The sequence below is a fragment of the Crassostrea angulata genome, chromosome 5 (genome assembly GCF_025612915.1).
Source record: "Crassostrea angulata isolate pt1a10 chromosome 5, ASM2561291v2, whole genome shotgun sequence".
Classification (NCBI taxonomy): Eukaryota; Metazoa; Mollusca; class Bivalvia; order Ostreida; family Ostreidae; genus Magallana; species Magallana angulata.
The window spans coordinates 45,150,383-45,171,773 of NC_069115.1; the positions used below are offsets into that span (position 1 = coordinate 45,150,383).

Genomic DNA, 21,391 nt, shown 5'->3' on the forward strand with positions numbered 1-21,391 from the left:
ATAGTTATTTTATCTTTATTTATTCTAAATAGAATACGTTTGTATTTGGTGTCATCGTTCATTAAAAAAAATGATACATGTCAAAGCGATAAATATACGGTGCACTTTCAGTGCAGAAAGGTCATGCTTATCGCACAGCACCATAACACCAAAAGAAGCTCATGGACCCTTAATTTTTGTTTTGAATCTTGGTTAAATCTTTAATTCTTTTGGTTGCAGGATCCAACCTCCTTTATTAACCACTAGTTACTTCATGCGGAAATTTTAAGTCCGTTTATATTGGTTTTCTCATTTTAAATTTCGTTCATCGAGGAATTTCCCGTAAAAATCGACAAGAAAAACAAAAGACCATATTGGCATATTTTGTCGTTTTATGGAACCCAAGGCAGTTTAAAAATGCCTAGTGGACGACGCATTTTATCCCGTATTCAGTCGAATTCGTATAATAGCAGTAGTAAAGGAGGAAATGGAAGGTATTTGAAAATTTACATTTTCTCAAAACAGTCAGTGTTCAGCATGATCGGTTTGCTGTGCTGTACATAATCATAATGATAATTGATAAAGCAGCTCTAAAATGTTGTAGAAGACGGAGTCTCATTGTATTAAAAAAAATAAACATAATAAAATGAAAAGTACTTGTAATACAATGCGGATTTTGCTTAAAAAGGAATGATACTTTGTAAAAATGTTATACATGACATCATATTGACTTTAAAAAAGTAGACAGCCAAATGTAAAGCATGTGTGATGGCTATATGCCAGTGTATTTTTTTATGGTACAGCCACACAGAGGACAGGGATACAAACATGGTACCGCTGGCCCAGATGGCAGTCTTACCCAAGCACTGTCACCTCCCAGAGATCCCAAGCGACCCCAACATGTCGTTTGAGGCCATGTTGTACTTCTTTGGGGTGATAGCCATGGGTCTACAGTACATCAACCTCTACCGCACAGTATGGTGGCTGCCACACAGCCATGCCAACTATGCCTTGGTAATTATTATCTTTAACTTCTTAAATTTAGAATCTCTTACAAAAATGTTGTTAACTGCTTTATAAAATTAAAGAATGCAATAAATTTGTATAAAAAAAAATTTATTTCAACATTACAGGAAAAGCACTTATCTGTCAGTACCACATGGGAACATGTACATTGCTGATATAGCTGTACATTATTTATATTAAAGTTGCCATAAGCACTTGACATTAACATCATGTACATTTCTGATATACAAAATATATAAATGTACATTTATATATTTAAGTTGCCTTATAAGCACTTTACATTTAAAATTAAACAGTAACATGCAGTAATTTTTTCCAGAACTTTTATCTGATTGATGTGTACCTGGTGCTGTTTCTGTGTATCCTGATGAGCCGGAGAATTGTATGGTGTTTTGTTCAAGAGGTAATTGATTTATTTTACATTTAATTTTATTTTAATGTACGTTTTTTTGAAACGTTTTAGGCAATTTCTGATTGCATGAATGATATCCTAAAATTTTCTTGTGTATAGCCACAAATTTTATTTTCATTCTTACTAGAACATCAGATGTATGGTATTGAAATTGGTCATCAAAAGTGCCACATGTAGATAAAAAAAATGGTGTAAACCAGGCTTGGGGTGAATTACATTGTAAAGTAATGCATTACATTACCATTACTTTATGATTTTGGGCATTAAATTACCATTACCATTACTTAAATTTCTTGAAGTAATGCATTACATTACCATTACATGAGTAAAGTAACATTACTTTGTGAAAAGTCAACAATAAGTTTAAAAAAATTTAAAGTAATTTAAAAGCTAAATAAAAAGTTTTTGCAAATGTTTCATATATAAAACACGCTTTCATGTATTAATAAACACATTTACAGGTTCATGTTCACTATCAGGTTCAAATTTAATGACTTATACAAGATTGCTGTTGACCTTTATGATCAGCAAAGTTTCAAAGGTTTCATCTTTTAACTGCATCCTGTTGGGTTTGAAAATCTAAGATATGAGTGTTCAGGCAATAATAGAAAAAAATACATGAATCTTGTATTTTCTTTTAGTACAAACTATTTAATATACAACACTACAACCCAGATGTTGAGAGAGAGAGAGAGAGAGAGAGAGAGAGAGAGAGAGAGAGAGAGAGAGAGAGAGAGAGACTAACATTATTTTCAAATAGATTATAATACTCATTGATTAAAATACTCATTACTGATAATAATTTTTAAGCTTTCAGAGATCATGACTGGACAGTGCATTCATTTTTGCTTTAAAGGGTGTATGTCTGTTCTCTATTCTAATGGAACACAGTTAAGAGAAAGGTGGGAATTGGGGTGTTTAGCACCTCTTAAAACAATGGATTGTTTTGATACTTAGATTATCCTGGGGGCATTATGTGTTGTTAAGAAAAGTATAGTAGTAGTATATAATAGTAAAGAATTCATTGACTGCCCAACTAATTGGAGTAAATTTTTCAAATGATATAAAATTCTTAATAACAACACTCTTAAAATGTTTTGAAATTGTGTTGTTATAGCTAGTTATATTGACAATTTAAGAATGGATTTTTTTTTTAATCATACAACTCAACTACCTTTATCTCAATAATAATTTTTCTTCTTTAAAACTATTTTTAATCAAATACAATTTCAATTATTCAGAACTTGCATAGAAAAGCATAGTAATGCAAAGTAATGCCATGTAATGCCAGCATTACACTAGATTTTGGTAAGTAATGCATTACATTACCATTACTTGTAATGCTAAATTTGTGGCATTACACATTACTAGCATTACTTTGAAAACATTTAATGCATTGCAATGCATTACCATTACATTTAGCATTACCCCAACCCTGGTGTAAACATATACTGTAAACGTGGAAATTTTGACGATGTGTTAATTTTGACTATGTTGGCGATTTTTATTTTCTCGTCAAAATTTCCACTCGCCAAACTTCACATCATATATAGAGCGTATTAATACCAGAATTTTTTATCGGCATTATCCCGTTAGGACTTGATCAAAGTTAATTATTCATTTATGTAAATAGCTATAAAAACACGTAATTAGTATTTAAAAAACCCATAAAATCTAAACAAGCATGTTTTAAATGCAATTATCACTCAATCGTCACAACATTCTATAATAACTTCGTGCGTAATTATCATGCCGTGTTTGACCTACTTTATTACCTCAGGCAATATCGTATAGTGAATAAAAACAAAATACAAAGAACAATTTTATTCCATCAAATCTGTACAAACTTTTTTTCAATCAAAGTTAACTTTTATTAATACCGAGTTCGCAAGAAAGATAACTCTAACCCTGGCATTATAAGAATTCAAAAATAGATAACTCTTACTCTTATTCAAAAAATCGTCAAAATTAAAACTCGCCAATTGTCTCTTACTAAAAAATCGTCAAATTTTGAACTCGTCAATATAACCACGTTTACAGTAGTGTTTAGATTAATCTCATATATAACATTGGAAAACTTTTTGAATCAAGTGCCTGGGCTGGTGCTATAGTATTCTGTTACAGAGAAGTTAATAAATAATAAAAGTATGTATAAGAAGTTTCTTTTTTAGGTATATGGATCAAGATCCTCAAAGAGTGTGTTGTTTTGGGTCGTTCAGTTCTTGAAAGGGGCGTTATTAGGCAGTATTGCCCTTGGCCTGGTCTATACCACTTACATGGTGGTAGCCAACCATTCAGCTCTCTACTGTCTGTTTCTGTCTTGTCCGTAAGTATCATTTACCATTATACTAAAAAGTAGTATAATTATTGTTGAAGAATATAACGAATTAAATCAATTCACGAATAGGTTTATTCATGACACATGTATACAAGTCCACATCATGCTCTCACGCCCGCACACATCATCAGCATGGCTATTTTCCCGTGCTCAATCCCCGGATGATACTCTCAAACAATACACACAAAGAACCATAACTCTTACTCAAATCATACTCATATATTCATACACAAACAGTTACTTCCCTTAGATCATATAAATATACTACAATACCCCCCTTTGCAAGATTTAACTATTATACTGAAAAACATATTAATGTTAATACTGTCCAATATTTCTGAAAACATTCACAATTTTTTTTTTTTTACATTTAGTAATGAGTCACAGTTCACAGTTCATTATAAAGAGTTTACAAAATTTACAAAGATAGTCACAGTTCACAGTCCATGATACAAATAATTTCACACGAAACACACGGACACTGCTCACATTTTAAAGTCCTTAAAATGTTGCGGAACTGTCTTTACACGGGTTGACCTTCTCAAGACTGGCTCTGTTGCGGTTCACTGTAAGTCTCTGGAATATCGGACACATCACTTTCGGAAGTTCCCAGTTCTTGATTACAATGATACTTTTTCACAAACTCGCTATTCCTCTTCAATGTGACTCCTTCTGGTGATTCAACAACACAGCTGTTTCCAGTTTTCTGTACCAAAGTATATGGCTCTGCATGGTCCATTTTGTCTTTGACTGCTTTCTTCAAAAGGACTGAATCTCCAGGCTCTAAATCGCAATCCACTGCACCACGTTTCTCATCAACACACAGCTTGTTTCTGTACTTTGAATACACATCCTTATCTCGCATTTCTTCATCAAACACATTTTCTTGTAGATTCTCTACTTGCGGTAATTTTGTCCTCAGTTTACGGCGGAACATCAATTCTGCAGGTGACACCCCAGTTGTACTGTGTGGAGTTGTTCGATATGCAAACAAGTATTTCCCGATTTCTTTCTTCCAATCCTTAGATTCTGCTTGTGCAATTCTAATCCTTTTCATCAATGACCGGTTTTGACGTTCAACTTCCCCGTTTGCAGCCGGATGTAATGGTGTAACTGCTCTGTGTTTGATGCAGTTATCTGTCAAATAATCCTCAAATAACTTAGACTTGAATTGTGGTCCATTATCAGATGTAATTTGATATGGAATTCCGTGTCTACAAAACATTCCCTCTAGAGCATCAATGATTTTCTCACTTGTAATGTCTTTGGTAATTTCAATTTCATAATAACGGCTGAAGTAGTCCACTACAACTAACACATATTGTCCTGATGTTAATGGTCCCAGTAAGTCAATTGCCAACTCTTGCCACGGTCCCGTCGGTAAAGGTGTTGGACTGATTGGCTCCGGTTTTGGATATGCACTAGTAATCTGACATCCATGACATGATTTCACATACTTTTCCACTTCTTTGTCCATACCAGGCCACCAAACTTTCGTCCTAAGTTGTTGTTTTGTCCCAACAATGCCCAAGTGCCCCTGGTGTGCTAACTGAACACACTGTTTTCTCAGACTTCTCGGAATCACAATCCTAGATCCACGTAACACAAGGTATCCAATAGAACAAAATTCATCTCTGAATGGAAAATAGTCAACACACGATTTTTCCCATTCCCCTTCTTTAATGAATCTACGAATTCTGACAAGTTCTTCGTCTCTCTTTGAAACTACTTCTACTTCTCGAGTAGACAATGCATGAGGCGTAGCTTCCCTTGCTATAAATTTCACATATTGTTCAGTCTCCACAGAGTTACTGTTTTCCACAGGTTTGTTTTCCACCAAACGTGACAATGCATCTGCAATATTCTGATGTCCAGGTAAGTAACGCACTTTGAAATTGTATGCCATAAGTTTCAACAACCAGCGTTCAATTCGTGCATTTGGTCGAGATTTTCTTCCATAAAGAACTTCTAATGGCTTGTGATCTGTAATCAGCTCAAACTCTACACCATACAAGTAAATATGGAACTTCTCACATGCCCACACAACTGCCAGAGCTTCTTTCTCTGTTGTCGAATAATTGCGTTCTGCCACGGACAATGTACGGCTTGCATAACAGATGACTCTCGTTTCACCTTTGTGCACTTGAAGTAAGACTGCTCCAAGGCCTACATTGCTAGCATCTGTCACTAACTGTGTTTTTTCTGAATCTAACCTGTAGTGTCCTAAAGTTTCCACATTTGACAAAGTTCACATTCTTCTTTGTCAATCTCCTCAGCGGTTCTGACACAGTCGCTAGGTTTGGTATATATCGTGCACTAAAGTTTACAAGTCCAAGGAAACTTTTCACTTCAGATCCACTTGTTGGCTCTTTTGCATCCAGTAATGACTTGATCCTGTCACTTGTTGGCCCAATACCATTCTTAGACATAACATGACCCATGAATGTTATTTTGTTCATGCTAAATTCACACTTTGCTTGGTTCAGCGTAAGTCCTTTTTCTTTAATTCTCTGCAATGCTTTACAAAGTCTTTTATCATGTTCTGCTTTGTCACGCCCATGGATCACAATATCATCTGAAATGTTTTGTACTCCCTCACAATCATGAAATACTTGTGAAATCACTTGCTGATATTTTTCTGGTGCTGATGAAATACCAAACATCAGTCTTTTATATCTATACAGGCCTTTGTATGTTACAAATGTAGTGATCTCCCTTGAAGATTCCTCCAACTCAATCTGATGGTATCCACTTCTAAGGTCCAACTTGCTAAACACTTCACTACCATTCACATTGTAGAGTATTTCGTCCACAGTCGGAATAGGGTGTCTTTCACGAATAATCGCAGCATTGGCTTGTCTCATGTCGACACACAATCTGATGTCACCATTGGATTTCGGTACAATAATGACTGGACTGACCCAAGGTGTAGGAGAATTCACTTTCTCAATGATATCCTGAGATTCAAGGTCATCAAGTTGCTCTCCAACTTTCTCTCTCAAACTGTATGGAATCCTGTACATAGCTTGGGCAACAGGTTTTACGTCCTGATCAATATGCAGCTTTAACTTAAAGTTTTTCAGCTTTCCTATTCCTTGGAAACACTCTGGGTATTCACGAACAATGTCAAATGATTGTACACTGTTGACACCAAGTTTAAGAACTCCTAGATTCGTAGCGGTATCTTTGCCTAGCAGTGCTGGTCCTTTTCCATTCAACACATAGAATTCTTCTTCACTACCATTGCCTGTTTCCTCGATCAAGGTATGTGTTCGAAATTTTCCTAACAATTTCAGTGGTTCTGTAGAACTATATGCATAGAGTTTCTTCTCACACTTTTCAGAATAAAATTTTAGGCGTTTCTTCTTGAGAACTTCCCACAGTTCTTTGTCTATAATATTGGCTGATGCACCACTATCAATAACGAATTCCACTGGATGTCCTCCAAGACTGACCGTAACTTTGTCTGACGACTTGTCCGATGTCTTCAGAATAAATGCAAACACATCTGAATCCGATTCCGACTCTACTGTATGAATCTGTCCTCCTCTCTGAGATTTCTGTGCCATACGTTTTCCTTGTTTTGGCTTCGTTAAGCAGCAGCTCATGAAGTGTCCCACATTTCCACATTTCCTGCATTCCTTATCTTTTGCCGGACATAATGGATCTCTGGCTAAGTGTCCTTCTCGTCCACAACGAAAACACTTATTTCCATACTTTCTGTTCTCGAATCTACCAGTACGTCTTGGTTTATCTGTTTTAGGCCCACGTCCATGAATTTTATTTATTGATGCCACTAATTCGGTATCCATATGTCTTGCCTGTGCCTCTGTCATTTCAAATGTCGCAGCTATTGTCCTCAACTGTTCCAGTGTTAAGTCTTTTCCTTTCTCTAACAACTTAGCTCTGATTTTATGAGACCTGCACTTTTCAATCACCTGATCCCGAATTTGCTCATCCTGATTTGCAAAATCACAATATACTGCTTGCTGTCTAAGTTTCGTTATAAACTGTTCTACAGTTTCTTTATCACTTTGTGTTATCTTACGAAATACGTACCGTTCATATGGAACATTCACTTTGTTTTCAAAATGTTTATTTAACGTTTTGACAGCCACGGTATACACACTATCTTCTTGCTCTGCACGGACTTCATTCAGCGTATAATAAATATCCTGAACTTCTGGTCCTGCACAATGTAACAGTAAAGCTTTTCTTTGTTCAGGGTTACTCACCCCCTTTCCAACCGCAAAAAGTTCGAAACTTCTATCGCATAGCCCCCTAACTCCGTCACTACCCTAACTCCGTCACTTTCGGGAAACTCCTCGCCGTTTGAAATCAAGTACGATTATGACGTCATTTTTTATATGTCAAAAATCTTTAATCAAATGTCAACAATTTGCAACGGTTAAATTTAAGAATGCGTCAAAATATAACAGAATTAAACCTTGTTCATTTTATGCACCATTACTTGTGTGAAATCAGCTAATACTTTTTCACGGGTGCACTAAAATATCGATATTTCTGACATGCGGGCCCATTTGATCATTTACGGTGGTCAGCCATTTTTAGAGATGTCAAAATGAAACATTTCACATGTAATACATTTTTGATTAAGGTAATTAACACATTTTTTTCAGTCCGCAATAGCCTTTATGCACTACTCTTGATGATAACGTCAAATCGCTCATGCCGTAACTTTTGCCTTATACAGGGTATAGATATATATACGGTATATCGCTATTTAGAATATGCTACATTTCTAAAAATGCAATAAATAAATAATATAATAAGTAATATATTAATTAATGATATAAAATATTTGAAATAAGTAAGGACATAAATCAAACGGCATCCATACATTCTGAAAAGGCCATTGTGATTGTTGTTACATGGACCCATTTTTTATTCTGGCGATCATTTCATTTCGATGAAATTAAATACAATTAAATTGTATGCACCATTTTTACTTATTATAACTTGGCCTAGATGCAAATGGAATTTTAACTAAATTGTTAATGTGTCTTCATTCCCTGCCATATCATACAGCATGTGGGTGACGGAGTTAGGTTCATAAGTTATGATAGCACGTGTGATAAACGTCGTATTCAGAGGGCTTATTTGAATAAAAATAAAAATATTTTTGTTAATAATTTTATAAATAATATTGTTTCAGATTATATTTAGTGATTGCAAATGATAAAAACCACAAAAAATAATTTACAGAGAAACGCGGGAGGTTTTCTGCTTATGGTGACGGAGTTTGGGTACTCGGGGATATGCCACCGTTTCCAAGACTGATATAACTGTGACGGTTCTGCGTTTGGGTGGAACTTCTGAACACCATTCAGTTCAATAAGCGAAGCCATTGTATAGGCTAAATTCTCCTCGTCGCCAGTGAAGAATATAACGAATTAAATCAATTCACGAATAGGTTTATTCATGACACATGTATACAAGTCCACATCATGCTCTCACGCCCGCACACATCATCAGCATGGCTATTTTCCCGTGCTCAATCCCCGGATGATACTATCACCGTGTGATTGGGGCTCTGGTGATAACTAATAATATTCAACCTGAAACACAGGACAGGAGACAATGTAAAATTATATGTTTATTGGTTGATGTCCGTCGCAAAAGTGTTGTCAAATATAATTATAATAAAAGATATAAAAACAATGGTACACTGTAAAATCAAAATGAAAGTGCATAACAATGCCACAGATTCATGTTCATGTGTTAATTAAACATCATTATATAAACACACAATTCATTACACAGGTACAATAATATGTCTACTATACATCTTTATTATAAAAATAAATGATCAAATTCAAAGTGTGTAATTACATTCTAATGGGGGAAATTAGCTAATAATATATTTGCTTGGCTAGAGAGGGACTTGAAAGGAACAGACCAAAAATAGAAAATGCACGTGTGATTGTTTACAACTCGGATGATAGTGACTTCCGGTTTCACACAGAAAGGGGGGGGGGGCTTGCTTACAGAGAGCAACAATACAAAACCCTAACTTCCGGATTTATCCAAAAAGGGGGAGCTAACAAAGATGACAAACATCATTGCAAAACCTAATCTACTATATACAAACACTGACTATGGTTAAGCTTAACACATCTATTATCTTAACTCGCATTATCTTAACATTGAGCATGAGTGCACAAGTACTAAATTATACCTTAACTTACAATCAACATAAAACAAGTAAAGCCTGATCAGATGTTCAGTATCACCGGACAAGTTCACTTACATTGATACTTTCTGCATATTTCTTTTTGTAACGAATAAATAGGAAAAACAGCAAGATGGACTGCGCGTTTGCACAAAATGTAGTGTTTACATAACTAAATGTAAAACCTGTATATGGCGGATATACAATATCCGAAAAGTGCTTAAACTTAAAAATCAGTTTCGAATCAAAAATATATAGAGTAAGCTAAATAGAAAAACGTTGTTACTTGATTCTTACACATTACCTAAGTGAGATAAACCTTACTGGTAATTTAAAAATAATACAGCTAAATGCAAAATTCTCATGACACAATTTGATGATATTAAATCATTACTAAAAAGTTCAGCAGCATAACCAGTTTTCTATAAATGTGATAAAAATTAAAAATACAAAGAACAAATAAAATCTACATACCTGAAACACAGGACAGGAGACAATGTAAAATTATATGTTTATTGGTTGATGTCCGTCGCAAAAGTGATCGGACAAAACCCTATAGCGTCCCCTGTCCTGGTGTTGAGTTATTCTTGCCATTAATTGTTCCTAAAAAGCCGTGAGAGAAGATTAACTCATTCTCGACATCAAAGAAACGGATTGACACGAGGGCTTTGCATTACAATGACTATTACATAATTAAGAAAACAGGAATCCTTCGACAGATGAAACTAAATAACTTACTTTTGATTACTTAAAATGGCACTAATTGATTTCACAACTTCTTATGAAAAATACTGTCGAATGGCTTAAGGCTTTTTCTCTATGTAAATCTGCGTTGACACGATTTGCAAATAATATATCTTATCTGGTCAATATAATTAAAAATATAAAATACATTTTGAAATGAGCAAAAATAGAAAAATATATTTGAGGGTCAAAATGACACTATGATAATACTCTCAAACAATACACACAAAGAACCATAACTCTTACTCAAATCATACTCATATATTCATACACAAACAGTTACTTCCCTTAGATCATATAAATATACTACAATAGTACAATGTCAAAACTTGTAATATAAAAATACCTGATGAGTTACAAGTATTACCCGGTAATTGGATTCTATTACCAACATTCAACTTTATAAAACGTGCTTACACATTGTTATTAGATTTTAAACTCATTACTGGCAAAAATAATGATGGAAAATAATTTGAAGAATTAAAATAAGGTGGCAAAAATGTCCAAATGACCTAGAAAGAAGGCCAAAGGTAATCTCTACACCCCTCCCCCGTTATCTTCAAAATATGACAATTTACAACTTGTAAGATGTTTTTGTGCTTTCAGTGTTATAACATATGTGTTCCTGTTTGGTCCATCGATCAAACCCCTGTACCATAGATGTCTGGTCTGGCCTACATCTGTGTGCGATCGTCCGCGTCATAAGAAGGAAGAAGAAGAGGTCATTCTATTCCACAACTGTGTTCTGACCCCTGACGTCATAAGGTCAGAGGTCGAATATTTCAAGCTGGACTTCAATAACCGGATCAAACAAGTCTTGTTCAATTCCCTCCTCACAGCATACTACATGACTTTTGTCCCACTTTGTTTTGCCCAGGTGAGTCAAAGTGTGTCACAGATGTGTGAAGTTTGTTCTTGTATGTATAATGACCCCTATTAAACTTGGATCAATTTTGCTATAACATATTGAGTAGCTACATTAGTCATAGCGAGGAGTCGGGAACCTACAATCTGTGGTAAACTACACCATGCTGTCTCAAATGGTTGATGGTTGATTTGTGTTCATTATTCTCAAACATGATTTTTACAGTGAAGGTCAATTATTCATATCTGACATTACATTTTCTTAAGATAAAAAAACTTAAATATATGTTTTTGTGTTTTCTTAGAATAAAGTTAAACAAAAATCCAAAATAAAGACAGAAAAGTAATGTTGTGACAGCTAAAAAATTAACTGTTATATAACCATTAACCAATGACCTCAGATTGTTTGATTTACCACAAAGTGTAAAGGTCCAGTATACCAGTCCCATATATCCAACCAAAGATTATTTGATAGTCTTTGGCATGCTCATTATTACTTGATGATATGCATTTTTGAATAATAGGGGTCAACAGAGCACAAATAGTGATAGAGGGAATTACAATTTTTATTATGTTTAGCTAAAGCTGAAAATTAAAGTACAGTAATTCTGCTTTATGGCAATGAAATTGATAAACACCTCAGTACTGTAGATTTTTTAATATTTTACGAGAGTACATGTATATAATTTTCCGTGATCCTGCCATTTATAACAAATCTCAATTGTGAGTGCCAAACTTTTCCCATCATATCTACTGTTGTTTGAAAACACAAATTCCAGAAAAATATCAAGATTTTAAAAACAAACAAGGATATGATTTATGATATGATTTTATGTTGATATTAATTCCTCGTGTTAAAGAGGAATCTACAGTATTTGATGCAAAACAGCAAAACTGGACTTTTTTTTGGCCTAATAATATTTGTTTGACCACAGACACATCTAAACAACCCCAAGGTAACTCTCATCTATCTAAAGATTTCATTGTATTTATTTTAAGACATCAGAAAGGAAGGGTTTAAATCTTCATTTGTGAATCATCTTTCAGTTGATACAAATGAAGTTTTATTTTGGAAGTTCATATTGTATGCATTCAAAAAATTCTTGGGTCTTTTTTCATGTGTTAATGAACTTGCACCTATATTCAATTTATTCATAAGACTGGCTGCATTCTTATCTGTAAAAAGGTAGAGTTAGCATGGTGGTTTATTTTTTCAACCTTTTACAATTTCTTTATATAAAATATATCAGAATGCAGCATGAATATACATTTTACAGTGATTGAGGGAACTCTTGTGGTTTTAAAACTTATTATACTAACCATTGGGTACAGGTTTAATGCAAGTAATGTATGTGTATATGTTATACATTACATTTACCATAGTCTCTATAGATACATTTTATACAATACGTTTTCTGTACATATTAATATTTTACTCTAGACTTTAGCTGAAATGGACATGTTTAATTTAATATGTGTATTGAAGTGATAGAACAAGTTACAATGTAAAGTCTTTTGCATTTGCATGATGACCTTTTTACAAGGTCATCAACAAAGAGACATATTAAGTGGGATATACACAAGTACAGAATAATCTAGTTGAGGATTTAAAAATGCTGCACCTTCTTTATCAGAACAACTAAGCCAGGATCAAAATATATTTTTCTGAATTATAATCTGTTCTAATTCTTTAAGCATCAAAATTTTGTTGTCAATGATCACAGAAAAGATGAATAGAAATGCATGTGGTGGTACATCAAAAGTATCATTCCAGTGAATCTTGTCACTGAATAGTGCATTTGACTTGGACTATGAAATGAAACCTGTTAATCTCATTTACTGTAGCATGTTCAAAACACGTGCGAATCATGTTGGGTGAGTGGTCTATGTAAAACGTCTTTTATTTTTCTATGTCTATGATTTTTTTTTATTTAAAAATAACTTCATGTTTTTTAATTTTTTAAAAAGAAATTTCTTAAAACCAAAGAAAATTTTGGTCAAGTTTTTGTTTCATAATTTATTGTTAATTCGATTTATTTCATTTGGCTTCCTAGGTTTTCTGTATTTTTTTTTTTTAAACATTTTTTATGCATCTTAATACTATAATTGCATGTGCTGTGATTTTTATTATCATCTTTTCTATTAATTTGCATTAAGTTTTTATTCCAAATAACTTTTAGGTATTCAAAATTAATAATATTTGATTCTTCATTTGTAATTGTTGTGAATGACATTTTTTTTAATTATGCATTTTTATTAAGTTGAAATTTTAGTAAGTGTAAATGTATGAAACATTTTTTTAATGATCAAATTTAAGATTGGGCTTATAATCTTATTTATTCTTTGAAATCAGCAGTTTACGAACTCATATGAAATGCATACCTGGTACTGAACAATATCAAACAGCTTGTACCGTAACTAGTTTAAAAGCATAACTGCTTTGCCTAATAGATGTAAATATTAGCATTTCTAAAGCTCACTAATTTATTTGCATAAATTTCTGAATTTTGTTTGTACATGTATCCACGAATAAATGAAGTGAAGATTAAAATGGTGAACTTTTTCAGAACACCCTGTACTATGACACTTGGTGGGTGGGGCAACATGTGGTAGTCACATGGCTTTCTGCTTTCCTGATGCTAATCGTACATTACCTGCCCCCCAAATACCTGGATCTACTTCACAGAACAGCCCTCCATCTGGGGCGCTGGCAGAAGGTGGAAGGAAGACACGCCCATGTACCTTATAATGCGTAAGTAGCCATACTGAAAAGAATGGCATAGTTTACATACTGTAAATGTATTACATTTGGCTGTGCATTCTTTTTACTAGCATTTTTTGGCAGAAAGATACTTCCACTAAATTAAATTCAGGGCTATTAAATGCAATTTAAATAATTTATATGTAAAAAAAAAAAAAAAAAATAATAAGTACATCAAGAAAAATTCTAGTTCAAATCAATGCTTACTTGTTGAAAAATCATTTTTCGACAAACATCTTACACACTAAAATAATGAGTTTACAGAACATTGTCTCGCATAAAATTCGAGTTGCTTAGTTTAGATAAAGGGAATGAGATTTGTATGATTAGAAATGGATCCTACAACTGATTTGACATGTTTTGGATTTCAGTTGGTCTGAGCTGACAGTATGGCCACCAGGTGCTCTGGTAAAACATGTAAAAGGACTGTTCAAGGCCGAGGGGATCAACGTCACAGCCGAACCGGGCAATGGCATGCATGGTCGATTTTTTGTAAGTGTTGGAAAAACTGTCCCTTAATTAATTTGATTACTTAATTTTCTTCATCATGTGAATTTCATAAATTGTTTCTCTATTTTTTTTCAGTTTCTATTCCACCAACCAATGAGGGTGGTAAATTGGTTACTTATTTTAACATGGCTCCTGGTGGGGTACCAGTTTTTCTGTCTCATTCAAAGCACAGAGTGGAACCACATAGTCTGCATAGCTCTTGTTTTATTCTGTAACTATTATACTCTTTTTAAGCTTTTAAGAGACAGGATCATTTTGGCAAAAGCATATAAAGAGGAACTTTCTGAGGATGATAGATAGTGCAATTCTCATATTTATGTAAACACACCCATGACTGTCATTTTCACAATTTCAAAGTTAAATGGTTGCAGAACTTACTACAAACCCTTACAAAAATTACTATTGTATCCAAAAGCTGATTGACGCTAGACAGATAAATGTTTGAAATACATTGTCTTGATTTTTATTCAGTAGGGCTATTTTGATTTTTTTAAATGTAGGTGGATAAGAACCTTGGAAAAATCTCATTCAGGCAAATTTAAATTGGTTTACCATACTCTGCAGAGCTGATGTTGCCTATTGATGGATTTCTAGACTTGTATAAAAATTTTCATTGGTTTACAGTAATTTTACACAGCTACCATATTGATGGATTTTTTTTTAACTTCAAAAATCTTTTGTTCATTTTATAAGCTATCATAAATTATTAAGGTATAAATGAAGTGAAATAAGAATGCAGCAGTTTCAGTGGGGATTTATTCATACATATATTCATGCAATGATTTTTGATATGGGTGAGGGAGATTTGTGCAACCAAAAAAAATTGGACTTTGTCAAGAAAATATTTCACATGACAATGTTTTTTGTTGTTATATATTATTTATCAAAGCTTCCCATGCCAAAATGTCACGAATAAATCTAGTAACATCAATAAAAGTAACACTCTTCAATCATTTCTTATACAGTAATAAATAGACATTTATACATTTTATTTATCTGCATGGGATGTCAGATTTTATGTTGTTGGTGAGATATTGTACATGTGACTGTTGTTACTTACTTTAATGCTGAGTTTTACTCAGATATACATTCTAATAATAAATATTTGCAAAGCTTACATTACATTTTTTTATTATATTGATAAGATTTGGTTCCTTACTGATGACAAAGGAATTTTTATAACTTCAGAGGAAACCAAGATGAAAATGTCTAAAAGTAAAATTTAACATAGTGAGTATATATAAAATATGCATTTTTTATTTAAAACAATAAGATTGGCAATATAATTGACGATTAAAGGACCAGGAAAGGATTTTTAGGCCTCCTGTAGTACATTTATAAAGTTCAAGTATGTTCTCTCATAAAAGGCTTTATTTAAACAACAAAATGATTTCATTCCGGAATGAAGGTAGCGACATTGCAGAAAAAATACATGTACATAACCTGCGTTAGGGGGTAATGTAAATTTTTTCTGCAATGATCAGTAAAGTTACTGATAATTTATGTAAGTATGTTAGCTAAAAGAAACAGCCAAATCGTCTCCTTTGAGACTTTGAGTCTTGACATCATCATGATTATTTCATGCAGATCGTGATATTTCTTAGGTCGCGGTAGGTTTGACCAATTGATAAAGAGGGCGTGTCAATTTCAGTCCTGTCAGTGTCTCATCAGTTTCAGCCGCTGTAGATTTAAACCAATCAATAAACGGGGCGCGTAGATTTCTAGCTGGCTGTTTCTATAGAGCTATGAATTAACTATAAGTTTTCGTAAGAAATAGAAGGAATAACACTCGGTAGATGTAAATATATGTTTATGCATCAAACAAGCCAACATTTTGAACAAAAATAATTTTTTATTATGGACTGTACATGTATAAAAAGAGATATGAATGCCTCACAGATCTGCTGTAACATTGAGATAAATGTATCGCATATATCACAGAATGTTCACTGAACAAGCAACATGAGGAATATTGTCACATAAAATGAAATTACTCGAGGATATATGGACGGCAAAAGATGAAGTCTAGGTGCTATCAGTGTTTACGACTCTGGCTGGACAGGTAACGTTAGCGTTAGAATCTAGAACAGAAAAAATATCAAATAATAGCAAATTAAGAACAATTTGTTTCCTCCTTTCTCCTTTCTAATCCCACCTGATCAATACCTAAGGCCCCATAAACTGAAAATAGACTTGGGTCAAAAATTATATTTTTCATTTTTTGATTTAAAAGAATCTTATAAATGACAAAAGGTCACTTTGATTAATATTAGCCAAACAAACCCATAACAGAAAATTCATTCAATTTTTTAAAGTAATATTTCAAAAGTCATATCAATTCAAATTTTGACGCAAGTCTATTCTAAGTTTATGATTTCAGAGCAAAGAGCATTATGCTTCTTCAAATTTGATAGAGGAAAATGGCAGGTCAATTCACAATTCTCATTTACGGTAATAGACCAGTTCATGAGACAATCTTAATTTGCTAAAATGTTTCTAGTTGATTTGACATTTACGTGCATATCACCAAGTCATACATCATTGAACAGATCGGGTTAAACTGATACACCTACCCTAGTTTTGCGGTTAAACTGTGCCACACAGTCCTCTTGTATCAGTAAGTAAGGAAGAAATATGTCAAGGTAATATTTGTTTGACCTAGTTTCAAGGATAATTCGGTCCTCTCCAACATCCACACTCAGTGTGCTGGCCATTTTCTGGAAATACACAGCAACTATGTAAAATGTTAAGCATTAAATAAAAATACACAAGTTAGATAAACTTGACTTTAAAAAAATAATTTATTAATAATTCATAGGAAATTGAAAAAAGAATTTTTTTCCTGACAACTGTTCCGTAGATAGCAATGAAAGAAAATAAGAAATCCACAAAATAGGATAACTACCACATGTGGCAGGCTTATTTCTGCTACAAGGAATTCTGGGTGTCCTTCTGCAGGTTCCTGTACAATCTGAAACTCGGGCTTCTGGCCTCTGTCAAAAATAAAAGGAGATTACGTGAAATTTAAAACTATAAATGGCAAAGCATGTAGACACAGTTTTAAAAATATACACATACAAGTTCAAAGAAAAACTATGCAAGACCACCTCTAAAAATATCTCTTAACCCACTGCACCAACACAAAAGTATCCAACTCAAGGATATTTTTTTCAATTTGAGCAATTTAAAAAAAAAATCCAGTTGTTTGCATATTTACTTTTTATTTTAATATTTATAAATTTTTGGTTAACAGTAGCACATTTGAAGAAAAAAATAAATCAAACACAAAATTTAGTAGGGAGAGGACAAAGAAATTTTAAAAAATACTTTTCTTGAATAAGTTTTTCTTTCAAAGGCTTCTTTATTTAAAAACTACAACTATCTGGACTATTTGTGACAAAATTGAGAGAAACTGTTACAGCACTTCCAGAACATTTAATGGCAGTACTACATTAAAAATAACTATCAGTGTGTTAAAATGTCTGAGTTATGCCACTGGTATTTTAATATGAGACATTTGAACTGTCATACCTGGCTTTGAGTTCCTCTTGAGATAGTGGCTTTGGTGTGTCCATCTCTTGGATCAATGGTTTTCCAGGCCCATACATCCCTTGGCTAGAATAATGAACATACCGTAATTGTACTATTAATTATATAACTTGTTCTACATGTAAGAAGTGAAAGCAAAATTTTGTACCTCATGCTCATTTCAATTGAAAAAAAATATATGGTAAATGAAAGTGTGTTGGTGCCTTGTACTTACTCTCCCATTTCCATGATCACCGGTTTGGACTGTGTCCGAACATTCTGTTCCTGAAGTCTTCCCACTGACCTCCTGTTCTTTAGAAGGACCAAGTCTGAAGAAAAATTTAATGATGTCAAAATTTAAACTTCTGATATGTTTAAGCACAGCTGTAGCTTCAAATATGAAAAGTTTTGACATGAGATGGCAACTGGACTTCAAAATATTCTCTAACTGGGAACCAATGTAACTTTGCTGCTAGAATTGTTCCCACTTAAATCAAGTTTAACATTTTCTGAGCAATACCTTTAATTGTCTAATGGTTTGATGAGTAGAAAAAAACCATTTGGATTCAATGGTCAATTCACAAATAGCCCTTTAACCAAAATAATTTAATAATGAAGCAGAGATACTGCTAAGAATCGTCTTTAATAGCAAAGGAAAATTGTCCTCAGAGGAATTCCCTTTCATTCCTGGACTGACCTCTAGAGAGTGTGATTGAGTACTTCTCCTCCAGACCCTCCAAGGTCACCGACATAAAGAAAGTCCGGAAAACCTCACTGTCCTTCATCTTCTCAAAGAAACTGGGGTGTATCACAACATCATAGGCTGTACAGCCCTGCCCACCTGTAATAACAGAGCAGATCTTGACACAAAACCAGCCCATCATTGTACAACAGATTCCATCTCTAAACTATAGACTCTACAGGCCTCTCCACCTGTTACAATAGTACATATCATACAGATGTTACTATGTCTTAGACTGTCATAATAGAATAGATAACACTACTTCGTTTATTGAGATTTTCTTACAGACAACATACATGTATGTCTTATTTATCAATCTTGCCATGGACTTGCCTATTTGGACAGTGGATGTTTGTGAAAATTGCCTTATAGACAATATATACTTTAACTCACTTTTATCTACCAGGTATCTCACCCTTTAAGCTCATAAAAACACAATGGGACAATAGATAATTGTCCAGATTCCCTTTTCCATAACATTACTCACTTTTATCTATCTCAGCATGGGGTTCTCCAATACTCATTGGGATACGGAATCCGAAGGGATCCTCCGATTCCAACAGCTTCAGTAGGTCTTCCTCCGTAATGTCCTTTGGTTGTGGAACCTAATGTTGAAGACAATCATAGACTAACTAGTACCTGGTATATATACCGGTACTATCAACTGTCAATCTCTATTTAGATAGTTTCAACCTTAGGTAAAACAATAGAAATGTTTACGTTTGCAGCACTAAAAAATAATCCAAAATACTTATAGCTATACCAGTACTTTAGAGAAAACACAATATTGAATTCACTTACATTGTCAGCTTGGCAGACATTTATGAAAACCTTTTCACCATTTTCTTTCTTTGTTTTAGCACAAAATCCTGTAATGATCATTGGTGTATTAACTATATGAAACAGCATTTCTTTAATTATATAAGGACTGACAAACATTCTTTAATATTATAAGCAATATTGCTTAATAGTTAGTTGCTTACACATATTTGACAACAAAAGATTCATTGATTTTTATGAATATGTTGTAAGCCTGTCTGCATGATCAAACGATGTATGAGATATGAGTCAAATTTAGGCCCCGTAATTCACATTCTTTAAGCGTTTCAGGTAAAGTAAATTGTTATATAGTTGATACAATATGTAATTTTTACCAATTTCTTTAATATATTTCCAATGGCATTGATTTGCTATTTTTATTCAAGGGTGCGAGGAACGTTACAGTAATCAATGACCGGTACATAGAATTACCGAAATACCCGCGATTTACCAAAATACCCGGTGAAAACACCGAAATACCCTTCAAAAACACCAAAATGCCCATTATTACGCCATGTCTAGTATTTTATATAGATAGTTATTGTAAATAAAGTTACTTTTTGGAATAAATGTATATTTATTATAATACTTGAACTTGTGTTATATAACATTACGTGTGCAAGAGAAAGGAGCAATTCTGATAGGAATTACGTCTTTAAAATAGTTGCTATTTTTATAGTTGCTTCCACTCTATATGGATTTTTGATGATTATTATATGATATTAAAAAATAAAAGCTGATAGACTGTTATTTTTAATTCTTAGGAATAAAATTTCACACCTCTATTCGAGTGAAAAGCAATTCATGCAAGAGTTATCGTTCTTAACCCAATGTCTACACATTAAAAATCGCTATTTATGTCAAAATAATTACATTGTCAAACTGAAAATTTGGGAAATACATTTAAACACTTAGATTTAAACTATGATGTTAAATATTTGTGCTCAAATGAGGCATTTCGGTGTTTTTGAAGGGCATTTCGGTAAATCACGGGTATTTCGGTAATTCTAGTTACCCATCAATGACATATTTGTGAAGATGAGTCCAAAGAATCAATTTATTTGTCAAAATTTTATTTCAATTTATTCTACTGAGGAGAAGTAAAATACGAAAATATCTGTACCTGGTCTTGGGACAACTGTGGTAAAGGGTACTTTGTTGTTAGGATCAGCCCCGCCATCCTGTAATCCCTGTAATAAAGCAACATCAAATAAAATATGACCGGTGTGAGGAATTGATGAACATGACACATACAGAAAAATAAATCAAAGTGAGTTTACCGACTGTAGTAGAAGCTTTTTCATTAAAGCCTCCGCTTCATCTGCATCTGGCTCCAACATTGTTTATCTTTGTTCACTATATATCGTAAGAAATTCTGGAAACTTGTTAAGACATGGGGGCTGCCATATTGTTTAAACTAAAGCTCAAGTCAACATTGCACAGATCCGGATTTCGCATCAATTTTAAACCTCTAA

At 33.4% G+C, this 21,391-nt stretch overlaps 2 protein-coding genes across 5 annotated transcripts; one reads left to right on the forward strand and one right to left on the reverse strand.

Moving 5' to 3' along the window:
- The first annotated feature begins 285 nt into the window (after nucleotides 1-285).
- LOC128184478 (transmembrane protein 39A-like) lies at nucleotides 286-15,944 on the forward strand. 4 transcript variants are annotated; one of them, XM_052853973.1, is made up of 9 exons: nucleotides 286-473; nucleotides 783-993; nucleotides 1,325-1,408; nucleotides 3,589-3,743; nucleotides 11,299-11,569; nucleotides 12,492-12,512; nucleotides 14,124-14,308; nucleotides 14,689-14,809; nucleotides 14,903-15,944. In XM_052853973.1, the coding sequence occupies exons 1-9, from the start codon at nucleotides 397-399 to the stop codon at nucleotides 15,125-15,127; spliced, it is 1,350 nt and encodes a 449-aa protein (XP_052709933.1). In that variant the 5' UTR covers nucleotides 286-396; the 3' UTR covers nucleotides 15,128-15,944. The 4 variants fall into 4 exon arrangements, with proteins under 4 accessions (XP_052709933.1, XP_052709932.1, XP_052709931.1 ...); XM_052853972.1 differs by lacking the exon at nucleotides 12,492-12,512 and adding an exon at nucleotides 12,716-12,742; XM_052853971.1 differs by lacking the exon at nucleotides 12,492-12,512 and adding an exon at nucleotides 13,402-13,431 and having other exon boundaries at nucleotides 287-473.
- Nucleotides 15,945-16,622: 678 nt separating this feature from the next.
- LOC128184451 (PIH1 domain-containing protein 1-like) lies at nucleotides 16,623-21,336 on the reverse strand. The gene is made up of 10 exons (XM_052853907.1): nucleotides 21,197-21,336; nucleotides 21,040-21,106; nucleotides 19,899-19,966; nucleotides 19,585-19,702; nucleotides 19,053-19,196; nucleotides 18,591-18,684; nucleotides 18,359-18,442; nucleotides 17,733-17,820; nucleotides 17,401-17,544; nucleotides 16,623-16,908 (listed from the first exon to the last, which is right to left on the reverse strand). Exons 1-10 carry the CDS (start codon nucleotides 21,254-21,256, stop codon nucleotides 16,870-16,872), a joined length of 906 nt encoding a protein of 301 aa, XP_052709867.1. The 5' UTR covers nucleotides 21,257-21,336; the 3' UTR covers nucleotides 16,623-16,869.
- Nucleotides 21,337-21,391: the final 55 nt, after the last annotated feature.